General features: G+C 42.1%; 1 protein-coding gene across 2 annotated transcripts in view; it reads right to left on the bottom strand.

Annotated features, from left to right (window-relative positions):
- kirrel3a (kirre like nephrin family adhesion molecule 3a) overlaps positions 1-12,236 on the bottom strand; it is a 279,028-nt gene that overhangs the window by 47,056 nt on the left and 219,736 nt on the right. For both annotated transcript variants that reach the window (XM_024393565.2, XM_024393566.2), the window contains exon 6: positions 3,282-3,387. In XM_024393565.2, the coding sequence (XP_024249333.1) occupies positions 3,282-3,387 (106 nt within the window). The remainder of the gene's footprint in view (positions 1-3,281; positions 3,388-12,236) is intronic.

Below are 12,236 nucleotides of genomic sequence, written 5' to 3'. Positions count from 1 at the left end.
AGCATGGCCAGCCGGAGAAAAATGCTTATTGAAATTCTCAATTATAGTTGATTTATTGGTGAAATTAGTTGCAAAATGAAGAGGAAATATAGTCAAGACGTTGACAAGGTTATAAATGTATATTTTTTAAATGAAATAATAATTGTGTCCTTCAAAGAATCCTCAATTTGCAGCATTTATAGCCTTGCAGACCTTTGGCATTCTAGTTGGCAATTTGTTGAGGTAATCTGAAGAAATTTCACCCCATGCTTCCTGTAGCACCTCCCACAAGTTGGAATGGCTTGATGGGCACTTCTTATGTACCATACGGTCAAGCTGCTTCCACAACAGCCCAATAGGGTTGAGATCCGGTATCTGCGCTGGCTACTCCATTAAAGACAGAATACCAGCTGGCTGCTTCTTCCCTAAATAGTTATAGCATAGTTTGGAGCTGTGCTTTGGTTCATTATCCTGTTGTAGGAGGCGTCCACAGGGTATTTGCATGGCATTGCAAAATGGAGTAATAGCCTTCATCCCTTTTACCCTGTACAAATTTCCCAATTTTTTGTATGTTATTCAGATGTTATCATTTTCATCTTAAAAAGGAGCCACAAAGAACCTAAGTGTGTGACACACTGAAAAAAACTGAACAATGGCAAATATACAATGACAAAATATACAATGATCCGAACACCTCAAACTTAGATTTGTCTGTCCATAACACTTTCTTCCAATCTTCTTCTGTCCAGTGTCTGTATTATTTTGCCATCTTAATATTTGATTTTTATTGGCCAGTCTGAGATATGTCTTTTTCTTTCCAACTCTGCCTAGATGATCAGCATCCGGGAGTCTCCTCTTCACTGTTGACATTGAGACTGGTGTTTTGAGGGTACTATTTAATTAAGCTGCCAGTTGAGGACTTGTGAGGCATCTGTTTCTCAAACTAGACACTCTAATGTACTTGTCCTCTTGCTCCGTTGTGCACCTGGGCCTCCCACTCCTCTTTCTATTTTGGTTAGGGCCAGTTTGCCCTGTTCTGTGAAGGGAGTAGTACACGGCGTTGTACGAGATCTTCAGTTTCTTGGCAATTTCTCGCATGGAATAGCCTTCATTCCTCAGTACAAGAATAGACTGACGAGTTTCAGAAGAAAGTTATTTGTTTCTGGCCATTTTGAGCCTGTAATCGAACAGACAAATGATGATGCTCCAGATACTCAACTAGATACTCAACTAGAAGGCCAGTTTTATTGCTTCTTTAATCAGGACAACAGTTTTCAGCTGTGCTAAAATAATTGCCAAAGGGATTTCTAATTATCAATTAACCTTTTAAAATGATACACTTGGATTAGCTAACACAGCGTGCCATTGGAACACAGGAGTGATGATTGCTGATAATGGGCCTCTATACAATTATGTTGATATTTCTTAAAAAATCTGTCTTTTCCAGCTACAATAGTCATTTACAACATTAACAATGTCTACACTGTATTTCTGATCAATTTGATGTTATTTTAAAGGACGAAAAATGGCTTTTCTTTCAAAAACAAGGACATTTATAAGTGACCCCAAACTTTTGAACAACTATATTTGATTTGTGAATGTTTTATTATTATTTTTTTAAGTTAAAATCTTTCACTTTGACATTACATAGGTTTTTGTGTAGATTGTTGACTGGAATTGAAATGGAATTGACCCCAACCCTGTATGGTATACAACAAAGTGCACATACTCACAACCCCCACTAATGAGCCAGATCATCCCCATCAACCTGTATTATTAGCCACAAAGCATTGTTGTTGAGATGGCAAAATTGCTCCAGCCAGGCCTATTCACATCAAAGGGATGTTCCACTGTTGTTTCGCATAAACATTTTTTGTTCTATTTAATGTCCAACCGCCGCTAATGCCAAATCATATGCAGGCCTTTGATATTTACTGAGGCACGTAGCCCTACTCTTGTTTTCATGCTAAAATAGAGAAGCTTGTCTAATCAAATTCAAACACCAGTGTGCAATTCCCTGGAGTGCTGCCACACAGAATAATAAACAACTCATTTTTCTATTACTGTCGATTATATGGGGGATTGTCCCCTTTCGCAATATCGGAACCAATAAGGGGTGAATGGTAGTTTCTGGAGTATTGCTGTAGTTGCTAACCTGCTTATTGCAGCACAATATGCTGGATGATGGCACGTCAAAGTTCTCTGTTGTTCATGACAGCTTGTAGTTATTGTATGCACTATAATTGTATATTGTCATGACAATTAATGTTCCAGGAACAGGGATATCCCAAACCCAAACCACTTCGAGATATAAGGCAAATAAATGGTAGTAATCATACAGTGATATTATCCCTAAACCTATAAGAAACATTGTGTGGACTCAAACACTTTCCCAGAGGCTAGATTTTTGCCTATAGTGTATTTTCTGGGCAGAGGCGAACCATCCTCATTGAGACCACTGAACCCAGTCACCTCCCTCTCTGTCTCCTTCCACTCTCTCTCCCCCGTTCTCTCTCTCCCCTTTTCTCTCTCTCCCCCGTCTTTCTCCCTCCCCCATCTCTCTCGCTCTCTCCCTCCCCTGTTTCTCTCATTCTCTCCCTCCCCTGTTTCTCTCATTCTCATTCTCTCTCTCCCCATCTCTCCACCCCCTCTCTCCCCCATACTCATTCTCTCTCCCCCCTCTCTTCCCTTCCCTTCCCATCTCTCTCTCTCTCTCTCTCTCTCTTTGGACCTCCTCACCCACCCACTGGCTAGGTACAAACCATGGGAAACCCTTGTGTATTGTGGTTCACTCTGTGCTCCCTCTGTGCCAACCTAATGCAGTTGGTGCTCGCCCCTGCACTGGCATAGGCAGATGGCAGTGATGTGTGCCACAGTCTCAGGGACCCCCGCCCATCTATTATCAATGAGATGCCAGCTGCTGGCAGGGAGTTACGGTCTAAGGTGACCTCTGGGTACATTTGACACACTTTTTTACGCCGACTAACCACCTGTCCCACCGCGGACTGCCTACGACAATGTGAAACATATGGGGATGCTTCCTGTGTTATACCCCAATAGAGATGCATAACTTGGAAAGAGAGACTATGACAATCATTATGCAGCCTGTATGCATAAGCATGAGAGGAATGTAGATAGACTATTAATGTGGATACAGGCCTACTGAACACATTATAAGCACATCAAATAGTGGAGAGTTTGGGTAACCCAAATTAAAGACTTAAATCGGAGAAGAAAATAGGTGCAGATGTAATGCTTTTGCATGTGTGTGTGTGCAGGTGTGTGCAGGTGTACTATCTTACCTGTAATGGATGACGGGTGGGTTAGCCTTGGCAGAGCAGTGAAACTTCACTAGGTTGCCCTCCAGTATGGGCTGGGGCTCCACAGACAGGTTGACAAGAGGCAGGTCTACATGGGCGAGAACAGAGGGTCAGTCTATAAACCAACACCAGAGTACATATTAGGACAGCTGTGCCTGGGTCATGTTCGTTAGGGCTTCAAAACATTTAGCAACGGACGACAAAAAAGAGTTCAGGTAATCCCTTTTCTTCCATTCCGGTACCTAATGAACCCTGGAATAGGAGAGAGGAAGGGACAACCAACACTGGATGTGATGACAGAATCTAGGCCACAATTAATTTAAAGTCACAATGCAGAATTTGCACAAATAGTGCATTATGACATATTTTTTTAACCTGCATGTGGTTAATTGAAATGGTAAAATGGTTTAGTGTCTGTAAAACCAGATTGAGTCCTCTAATAGCGTAAGTTGATGTGTGTGTGTGTGTGTGTGTGTGTGTGTGTGTGTGTGTGTGTGTGTGTGTGTGTGTGTGCGTGCGTGTGAGTATGCGCGTGCATGTGCATGTGACCCCAATCAAAGGGAGTTGTGTGTGAGTGCAAGCAGCAGGCTGTAAACAACTGTATAAATATTGATGCTATGGTTGGGGTTTGATGCTATCCTGACCCCCGTAAGACATATTCACATGGCAGTGCTTAAACCGGTTAATTAAAGATTCACTCAGTAAAATTTCCATTGGAGATAAAAGAACAAAACAAAGCAAAGAACAAACATAACGGAAAGAGCTTGTTAATTACTCTCCTCTGTAAAGGCTGATATTTCCCATTAAGATGAATTTGAGCCTCGGCTCGCTTGCTAATTGCTACATTAGCAATTTACTCAACTTTTGATAGAATATCTGTGATTAAGGACAGCTCCGGATAAAAGTAACAAACACATCAATTAAATAAATTAAACAAACAACAGTGTTGAGACGAATGCGCCGAATGTGCTCCCAAGTGCCGTGAGCTACTGTACCTCTGTGCTTTTCTCGGGCTGTTTATAAAGCAAATCACACAGCGAAATTATCAGCCAAAATGTACAACGATGGGGCCCTTCTGTGCTGCTACCTCCAAAAACCCTCTCTGTGATTTTCTTAAAAAGCACTGCAGATCTCTGATAGAAACTAATGGAACTCCCCTTCACTTTACCTTGTGTCGCCTTGATTGTGACTTATCAGGAAAAGGTTTAGAAAGTGCATCCTTGAGTAAAAAAAACTTCCATTCCTTTTGGCCAAGGGAAGATTATGAAAATCTATCTGTCTAGCTTAATGTGTTTTACATTCAACAAATCTCGCCAGTGAATTATTGATGATAACTTGAATCAACTTTAATTTACAAGAGTGATGGATTAAAGAGGACAGTCATTACTTCCCCGTAAGGTTAAAGGGGATGTTCGTTCCTCCCTTATAAAGGCCTTGCTCTAACATTACAGGTCAAATATGAACAATTTACTCCCAGCTCTGTGGAAAAATAAATAATCCAGATAACCGTACGAAATATAAAGCAGCCACTGACAAATGAACATCCTCAGGTTAAGTCTTAAACTCCTCGCTATATATTGAAGAAACACTTTTATATTAGGAAAATAAATCAGGGTGAGTTTCTTCATCCAAACACCTTTTTATGAGCACAGTGTGCTAGCTACAGAAGTTCACTACCGTTACAAAAAAAGATTGCCGTTTTAAAACTGCAGTAAAAGTGCAGTACCTGCAGTAGACTGTGGTATTTTGGATGCAGTAACTGCAGTTACACTGCAAAATTACTGTAGTAAAAAAATCTGTTATTTTGGATGCAGTATTTGCAGTATAATGCAGTTATACTGCACTGTACTGCAGTTATACTGCACTCTGACTGTAATATTTTTTCATAAGGGTAGCATCAAAGGCATTTCCTTGTTCACCCATATATATTTCTGTCTGAGCGTAGAGGCATCGATTGCGTTTCCCATGACCACAGTGGGCAGGTCAGGCATGTTATTGGAGTGAGAGCTGTAGCCACACTCATAAAAGTACAGTGTAGGCTAACTAAGGGATCCCAAGATGCCACACTTTTATGAGGGTTACTATAGACCTTATTATGGCACAAGAGTTATCCTACTGGAGTTTTCTTTCTTTCTCAGCTAAACTTTACTTCTTAGAGTACCACCACCGCCGGAGGGACCAGGAGACAAAGGAGGAGACCTCGGGGTGTTCCCCTGGGGCCTAGGCTCTCAGCAGGGGCCAGAAGATGGGGCATTCAGTTGCTGATCACTCCAGTCCTATTGCTACTTCTGACCTCCGCCAAGTTCTCACAGAAGCTTTATACAAGCATGTATCAAAATATGTGTTGCTGCCGAGTAGAATGGATATAATCATTTGTGGAGATTAGAAAGAGCAAGGATTAATGATTAAGGTTAATTAAGAATTTAATTTTGTCAGCCTTGAAAGTGGAAACTTCAATGTAAAGTCAAGTAAAGGGTGCCGATTTCAGCGATTGTGACTGCATTCATGCATCCCTTCAATAAATGATTGCCATGGTGCAACACTGCAACATCATTCTTTTCCTATTTCCATAACACACCTCAAGCAACACACCTCATAGCTGACCAATTAGTCAGTTATCAACCCTTAATAAACTTCTGGAAAAATGGTGTTTGACCAGATACAGTGCTATTTCACAGTAAACAAATTGACAACAGAATTTCAGCACGCTTACAGCACATACATACTGTAAATGACTGATAATTGACTGAGAGAAAGTGATGATGAAATGATTGTGGTGGCTGATTTGTTAGACTTCAGTGTAGCTTTTGGCATTATTGATCATAGTCTGCTGCTGGAAAAACATATGTGTTATGGCATTACACCCCCTGCTATAATGTGGATAAAGAGTTACTTGTCTAACAGAACACAGAGGGTGTTCTTTAACTTTTTATGGCTGCAGAGGCAGTATTGAGTAGCTTGGATGAAAAGGTGCCCATTGTAAACGGCCAGCTCCTCAGTCTCAGTTGCTAATATGTGCATATTATTATTAGTATTGGATAGAAAACACTCTGAAGTTTCTAAAACTGTTTGAATTATGTCTGTGAGTATAACAGAACTCATATTGTAGGCAAAAACCTGAGAAATTCCACTTCCTGTTTGTATTTTTTCTGGGGATGGCAGATTTTCAACCAAGCTCTCATTGAAATCACAGCGAGATATGGATGAGTTTTCACTTCCTACGCCTTCCACTAGATGTCAACAGTCAATAGAACTTTGTCCGATGACTCTAATGTGATGGAGGGTCGAATAAGACAGGAAATAGTCACCACTGCCACGAGTTGACTATGCTTTCACTATGCGCGTTCACAGGGGAAGGACCTGCGTTCCACCGGTCATCTGAAGTCATTCTAATTCTCTGGTTGGAAAGTTATTCAAGATATATGTAAACAACATTCTAGATTGATTCAAGATTGATTCAGTACATCGTTTGACATGTTTCTACTGACTGTTATGGAACTTTTGGACATTTTGTCACGTTATAGTGGATGTGCTTTGTGACTTTGGAATTGTTTACCAAACGCGCTAACCAAAGTAGCTAACTGGACATAAATAACGAACATTTTTGAACAAATCAAGCATTTATTGTTGACCTGGGATTCCTAAGACTGCATTCTGATGAAGTTCATCAAAGGTAAGGAAACATTTATCATGTATTTTCTGGTTTCTGTTGACTCCAACATGGCGGCTAATTCGGCATCTGTTCTGAGCTCCTTCTCAGATTATTGCATGGGTTTCTTTTTCCGTAACGTTTATTTGAAATCTGACACAGCAGTTGCATTAAGGAGAGGTATATCTATAATTCCATGTGTATAACTTGTATCTACATTTATGATGAGTATTTCTGTTGAAACGATGTGGATATGCAAAATCACTTGATGTTTTTGGAACTAGTGAATTTAATAAGCCAATGTAAACTTTTTTAATTTTACCCCTTTTTCTCCCCAATTTCGTGGTATCCAATTGTAGTAGCTACTATCTTGTCTCATCGCTACAACTCCCGTACGGGCTCGGGAGAGACGAAGGTTGAAAGTCATGCGTCCTCCGATACACAACCCAACCAGCCATACTGCTTCTTAACACAGCGCGCATCCAACCCGGAAGCCAGCCGCACCAATGTGTCGGAGGGTACACCGTGCACCTGGCAACCTTGGTTAGCGCACACTACGCCCGGCCCGCCACAGGAGTCGCTGGTGCGCGATGAGACAAGGACATCCCTACCGACCAAGCCCTCCCTAACCCGGACAACGCTAGGCCAATTGTGCGTCGCCCCACGGACCTCCCGGTCGGTTACGACAGAGCCTGGGCGCGAACCCAGGGACTCTGATGGTACAGCGCCCTTAACCACTGCGCCACCCGGGAGGCCAATATGAACTTTATCAAACAAAACATGCATGTATTGTGTAACATGAAGTCCTATGAGTGTCATCTGATGAAGACACAGTAATTCAAGGGTAGTGATTCATTTGATCTATATTTCTGCTTTTTGTGAATGCTATATTTAGCTGGAAAATGGCTGTGCTTATTGTGGTTTGGTGGAGAAGACCTAACATAATCGTTTGTAGTGCTTTTGCTGAAAAGCATATTTGAAATCGGACACTTTGATGGGATTGACAACGAGAATAGCTTTAAAATGGTATGAGACACATGTATGTTTTAGCAATGTTAACTATGAGATTTTTGATGTTTTGAAAATGGCGCCCTACACTTTGACTGGCTGTTCGCTCCCGTTCGCAGATCGCTCCCGTTAACGGGATTGCAGCCATAAGAAGTTAATGGAAGCCTCTCAAATGTAATCCAGTTAGAATCAGGAATTCCCCAGGGTAGCTGTTTAGGCCCCTTGCTTTTTTCAATTTTTACTAACGACATGCTACTGTCTTTGAGTAAAGCCAGGGTGTATTTTTGATTCTAATGCAGATGACTCAACACTATACACGTCAGCTACTACAGCTACTGAAATGACTGCAACACTCAACAAAGAGCTGCAGTTAGTTTCAGAGTGGGTGGCAAGGAATAAGTTAGCCCTAAATATTTCTAAAACTAAAAGCATTGTATTTGGAACAAAACTAAATCCTTAACCTTAACTAAATCTTGTCAAAAATACTGTGGAAATTGAGCAAGTTGAGATGACTAAACTGCTTGGAGCAACCCTAGATTGTAAACTGTCATGGTAAAAGCATATTGATGCAGTAGTAGCTAAGATGGGGAGAAGTCCCTATCCTGTCTCAGCCTCCAGTATTTATGCTGCAGGAGTTTATGTGTCGGGGGGCTAGGGTCAGTTTGTTATATCTGGAGTACTTCTCCTGTCCTATCCGGTGTCCTGTGTGAATTTAAGTATGCTCTCTCTAATTATCTCTTTCTCTCTTTCTTTCTCTCTCTCTGAGGACCTGAGACCTAGGACCTGCCTCAGGACTACCTGACATGATGACTCCTTGCTGTCCCCAGTCCACCTGGCTGTGCTGCTGCTTCAGTTTCAACTGCTCTGCCTGTGATTTTTATTATTTGAGCATTTGAACATCTTGGCCATGTTCTGTTATAATCTCCACCCAGCACAGCCAGATGAGGACTGGCCACCCCACATAGCCCGGTTCCTCTTTAGGTTTCTGCCTAGGTTTTGGCCTTTCTAGGGAGTTTTTCCTAGCCACCGTGCTTCTACACCTGCATTGCTTGATGTTTGGGGTTTTAGGCTGGGTTTCTGTACAGCACTTTGAGATATCAGCTGATGTAAGAAGGGCTATATAAATACATTTTACTTTATTTGATTTGAAGTCTGTCTATAATAAAGCGATTCTCTGCCTTCTTAACAACACTATCAACAAGGCAGGTCCTACAGGCCCCAGTTTTGTCGCACCTTGACTACTGTTCAGTCATGTGGTCAGGTGCCACAAAAAAGGACTCAGAACAGGGCAGCACGGCTGGCCCTTGGATGTACACAGAGAGCTAATATTAATAATGTGCATGTCAATCTCTCCTGGCTGAAAGTGGAGGAGAGATTGACTTCATCGCTGCTTTTATTTATGAGAGGTATTGACATGTTGAATGCACCGATCGGTCTGTCTAAACTACTGGCACACAGCTCGGACACACATGCATACCCCACAAGACATGCCACAAGAGGTCTCCTCACAGTCCCCAAGTACAGAACAGACTATGGGAGGCACACAGTATTACATAGAGCCATGACTACATGGAACCCTATTCCACATCAAATAACTGACACAAGCAGTACAATTAGATTTTAAAAAACAGATTAAAAAAACACCTTATGGAACAGCGGGGACTGTGAAGCAACACAAACCTTGGCACAGACACAGACACTGACACAGGCACGCACACACAGACACAGGCACACACACACACACACACACACACACACACACACACACACACACACACACACACACACACACACACACACACACACACGCGCACTATATATACACATGGATTTAGTACTGTAGATATGTGGTAGTGGTGGAGTTGTGGCCTGAGGGCACACAGTGTGTTTTGAAATCTGTGAATGTATTGTAATGTTTTTAAAATTGTATAAACTGCCTTAATTTTGCTGGACTAATGGGGATGCATGATACATACAAATACAGTATCACCTGCCCCTGTTCCACTCCAGAGTCAACTTTGACGATGTATGAGCAGTGCGGAACCATCTTACAAATGGGTGGGAGTTGAAGTTGTCGACACAACACTGACTCATTAGCCGAGGAAATGGCAGCAAATGGAGGTTAACCAAAGAAACAGGCTGACAAGCCATTAGACATACGCTTCAAAGTCTGGAACATCTCTTGTTTGCTTTCTTGAATGGCCTCTCTTTCCCATGTCGTTAGCGATATCTTCTTCAACTTTTGGAGGACGTCTGGTCCATATCATTGTGTTTCTGTTTCTTCCTCATTGCTGATGGATTGATGGGACCTACTTTGTTGAAAGAAGTGGCACTCTTTTTTACCAAACATTGTTGAAGAGCTCAGTAACAGGGACGAGTGGGGTAATTATTGTTACCGTGGCTGTTTTTATTTCCTGCTTTCCAATTACATGCAGCTCAACCATAATAGACAGCAGACTGGCAATGGTAAAACAACACTTTTATCTTTCAAAGAGAAAAAGTTTGACAGAAATGTTTGGGAGTACAAGCTACTGTTCAGGAGCAACAGCAGACAAAACAACAACACAGATAACAATTACAACTTAGACGCTTCAAAACATAACTATGTTAAACAAAAATGGCGTTCTCATGGGAATCAAGAGCCTGTGCTTTTCAAAGTCAGTCCATATAGTATACCTCAGTCTGTCAGTTCCAACCGTCTTGAATTTAGGTTCTACGTTCAAAACAGTAGATACCTGAAGGCCGTATTTCTTATTAACAGTCAGATGCCTTACAATCAGTAAACACGTTTGCACGTCGGACAGATGTTCTATTCATAATGCTTGATGTTGCGGGATTCATATTTTCTTTGAAACACACCTGCAGAGTTTGCATATTAGATAGTGAACAAAGAAGGGTGGACTGGAATGGCAAAACAAATTAAAGTGAGTACATGCACCTTATGAAGGCTAACACACCGTTTGAAAAGAGGGAAAGGTGGGGAACCAGCTGCAGATTCATAAATGCTTAGAATAAAATGCAGACTACAATATTCAATCCAAGGGCAGTCATTCCAATGGTTCCAATGGTGGGAAGGGTGGCAAGCATTAGAGCCACATTTATTTTTCAGTCAATGACGCACAATTACTTTGTTCATTTGTCATGAAAGCTATAACATCACTAACCATATTTCCATCCAACCATTTCTTGCAGATTAATTACCTGACGCATGAAAAGAGCCATGACCGGGCTGATGGAAACATTAATAGGCGGTACAACGTTATAAATGCCGAAAGACAATAAATTATGCGAGACATTATGGTGGAAACGACTTTATGCGCAAATATTGATATAATAACCATCATAACAAAGTAAACTAGGAGTCACATGATGATATGTTGTGTGGTCCTCCCACTATGACTCGTTGGGAAAGTCCTGTGCCAGGTCCCAGCACTTGCCCTGAAGTGCGGGTCACCAGTCCGGTGCAACCTGTGCCTGCTCCACGCACCAGGCCTCCAGTGCGACTCCCCAGTCCGGTACGTCCTGTCCAACCCAGCTCCATGGCCGGAGCTCTCCTCTGCGCCGGTGCCCAGTACGGGCGTGGCGTCCAACCCAGCTCCATGGCCGGAGCCTTCCACTGTGCCTGTGCCCAGTCCAGGCGCGACGTCCAAACCAGGTCCATGGCCGGATCCGTGGTCAGGGCGGGGGCTACGACCGGCGCCGGAGTCAGCACCTTTGGGGTGGGGGGTGGGGGTGGGGGGGCACTGTCACGCCCTGACCATAGAGAGCCCTTGATTCTCTATGGTGTTTAGGTCAGAGCGTGACTAAGGGGGTGTTCTAGTCATTGGTTTTCTATGTTGTTGATTTTGAATGGTTCCCAATTAGAGGCAGCTGGTAATCGTTGCCTCTAATTGGGGCATATTATTTTTAACCATGATCGATGCTTGGCTGCCGTTTGATAAATAAATAAAATATTGGTCATATCCGCAATAATTGCATAATGTACAGTCGAAGTCGGAAGTTTACATACAATTAGGTTGGAATCATTAAAACTCATTTTTCAACCACTCCACAAATGTCTTGTTAATAACAAACTACAGTTTTGGCAAGTCGGTTAGGACATCTACTTTGTGCATGACACAAGTCATTTCTCCAACAATTGTTTACAGATAGATTATTTCAGTTATAATTCACTGTATCACATTCCAGTGCGTCAGAAGTTTACATACACTAGGTTGACTGTGCAGGTTAACAGCTTGGGAAATTCCAGAAAATTATGTCATGGCTTCAGAAGCTTCTGA

This window comes from Oncorhynchus tshawytscha, linkage group LG30 (genome assembly GCF_018296145.1).
Source record: "Oncorhynchus tshawytscha isolate Ot180627B linkage group LG30, Otsh_v2.0, whole genome shotgun sequence".
Taxonomy (NCBI): Eukaryota; Metazoa; Chordata; class Actinopteri; order Salmoniformes; family Salmonidae; genus Oncorhynchus; species Oncorhynchus tshawytscha.
The sequence above is the reverse complement of the archived record's forward strand: the minus strand, read 5'-3'. Positions and strand labels throughout refer to the sequence as shown.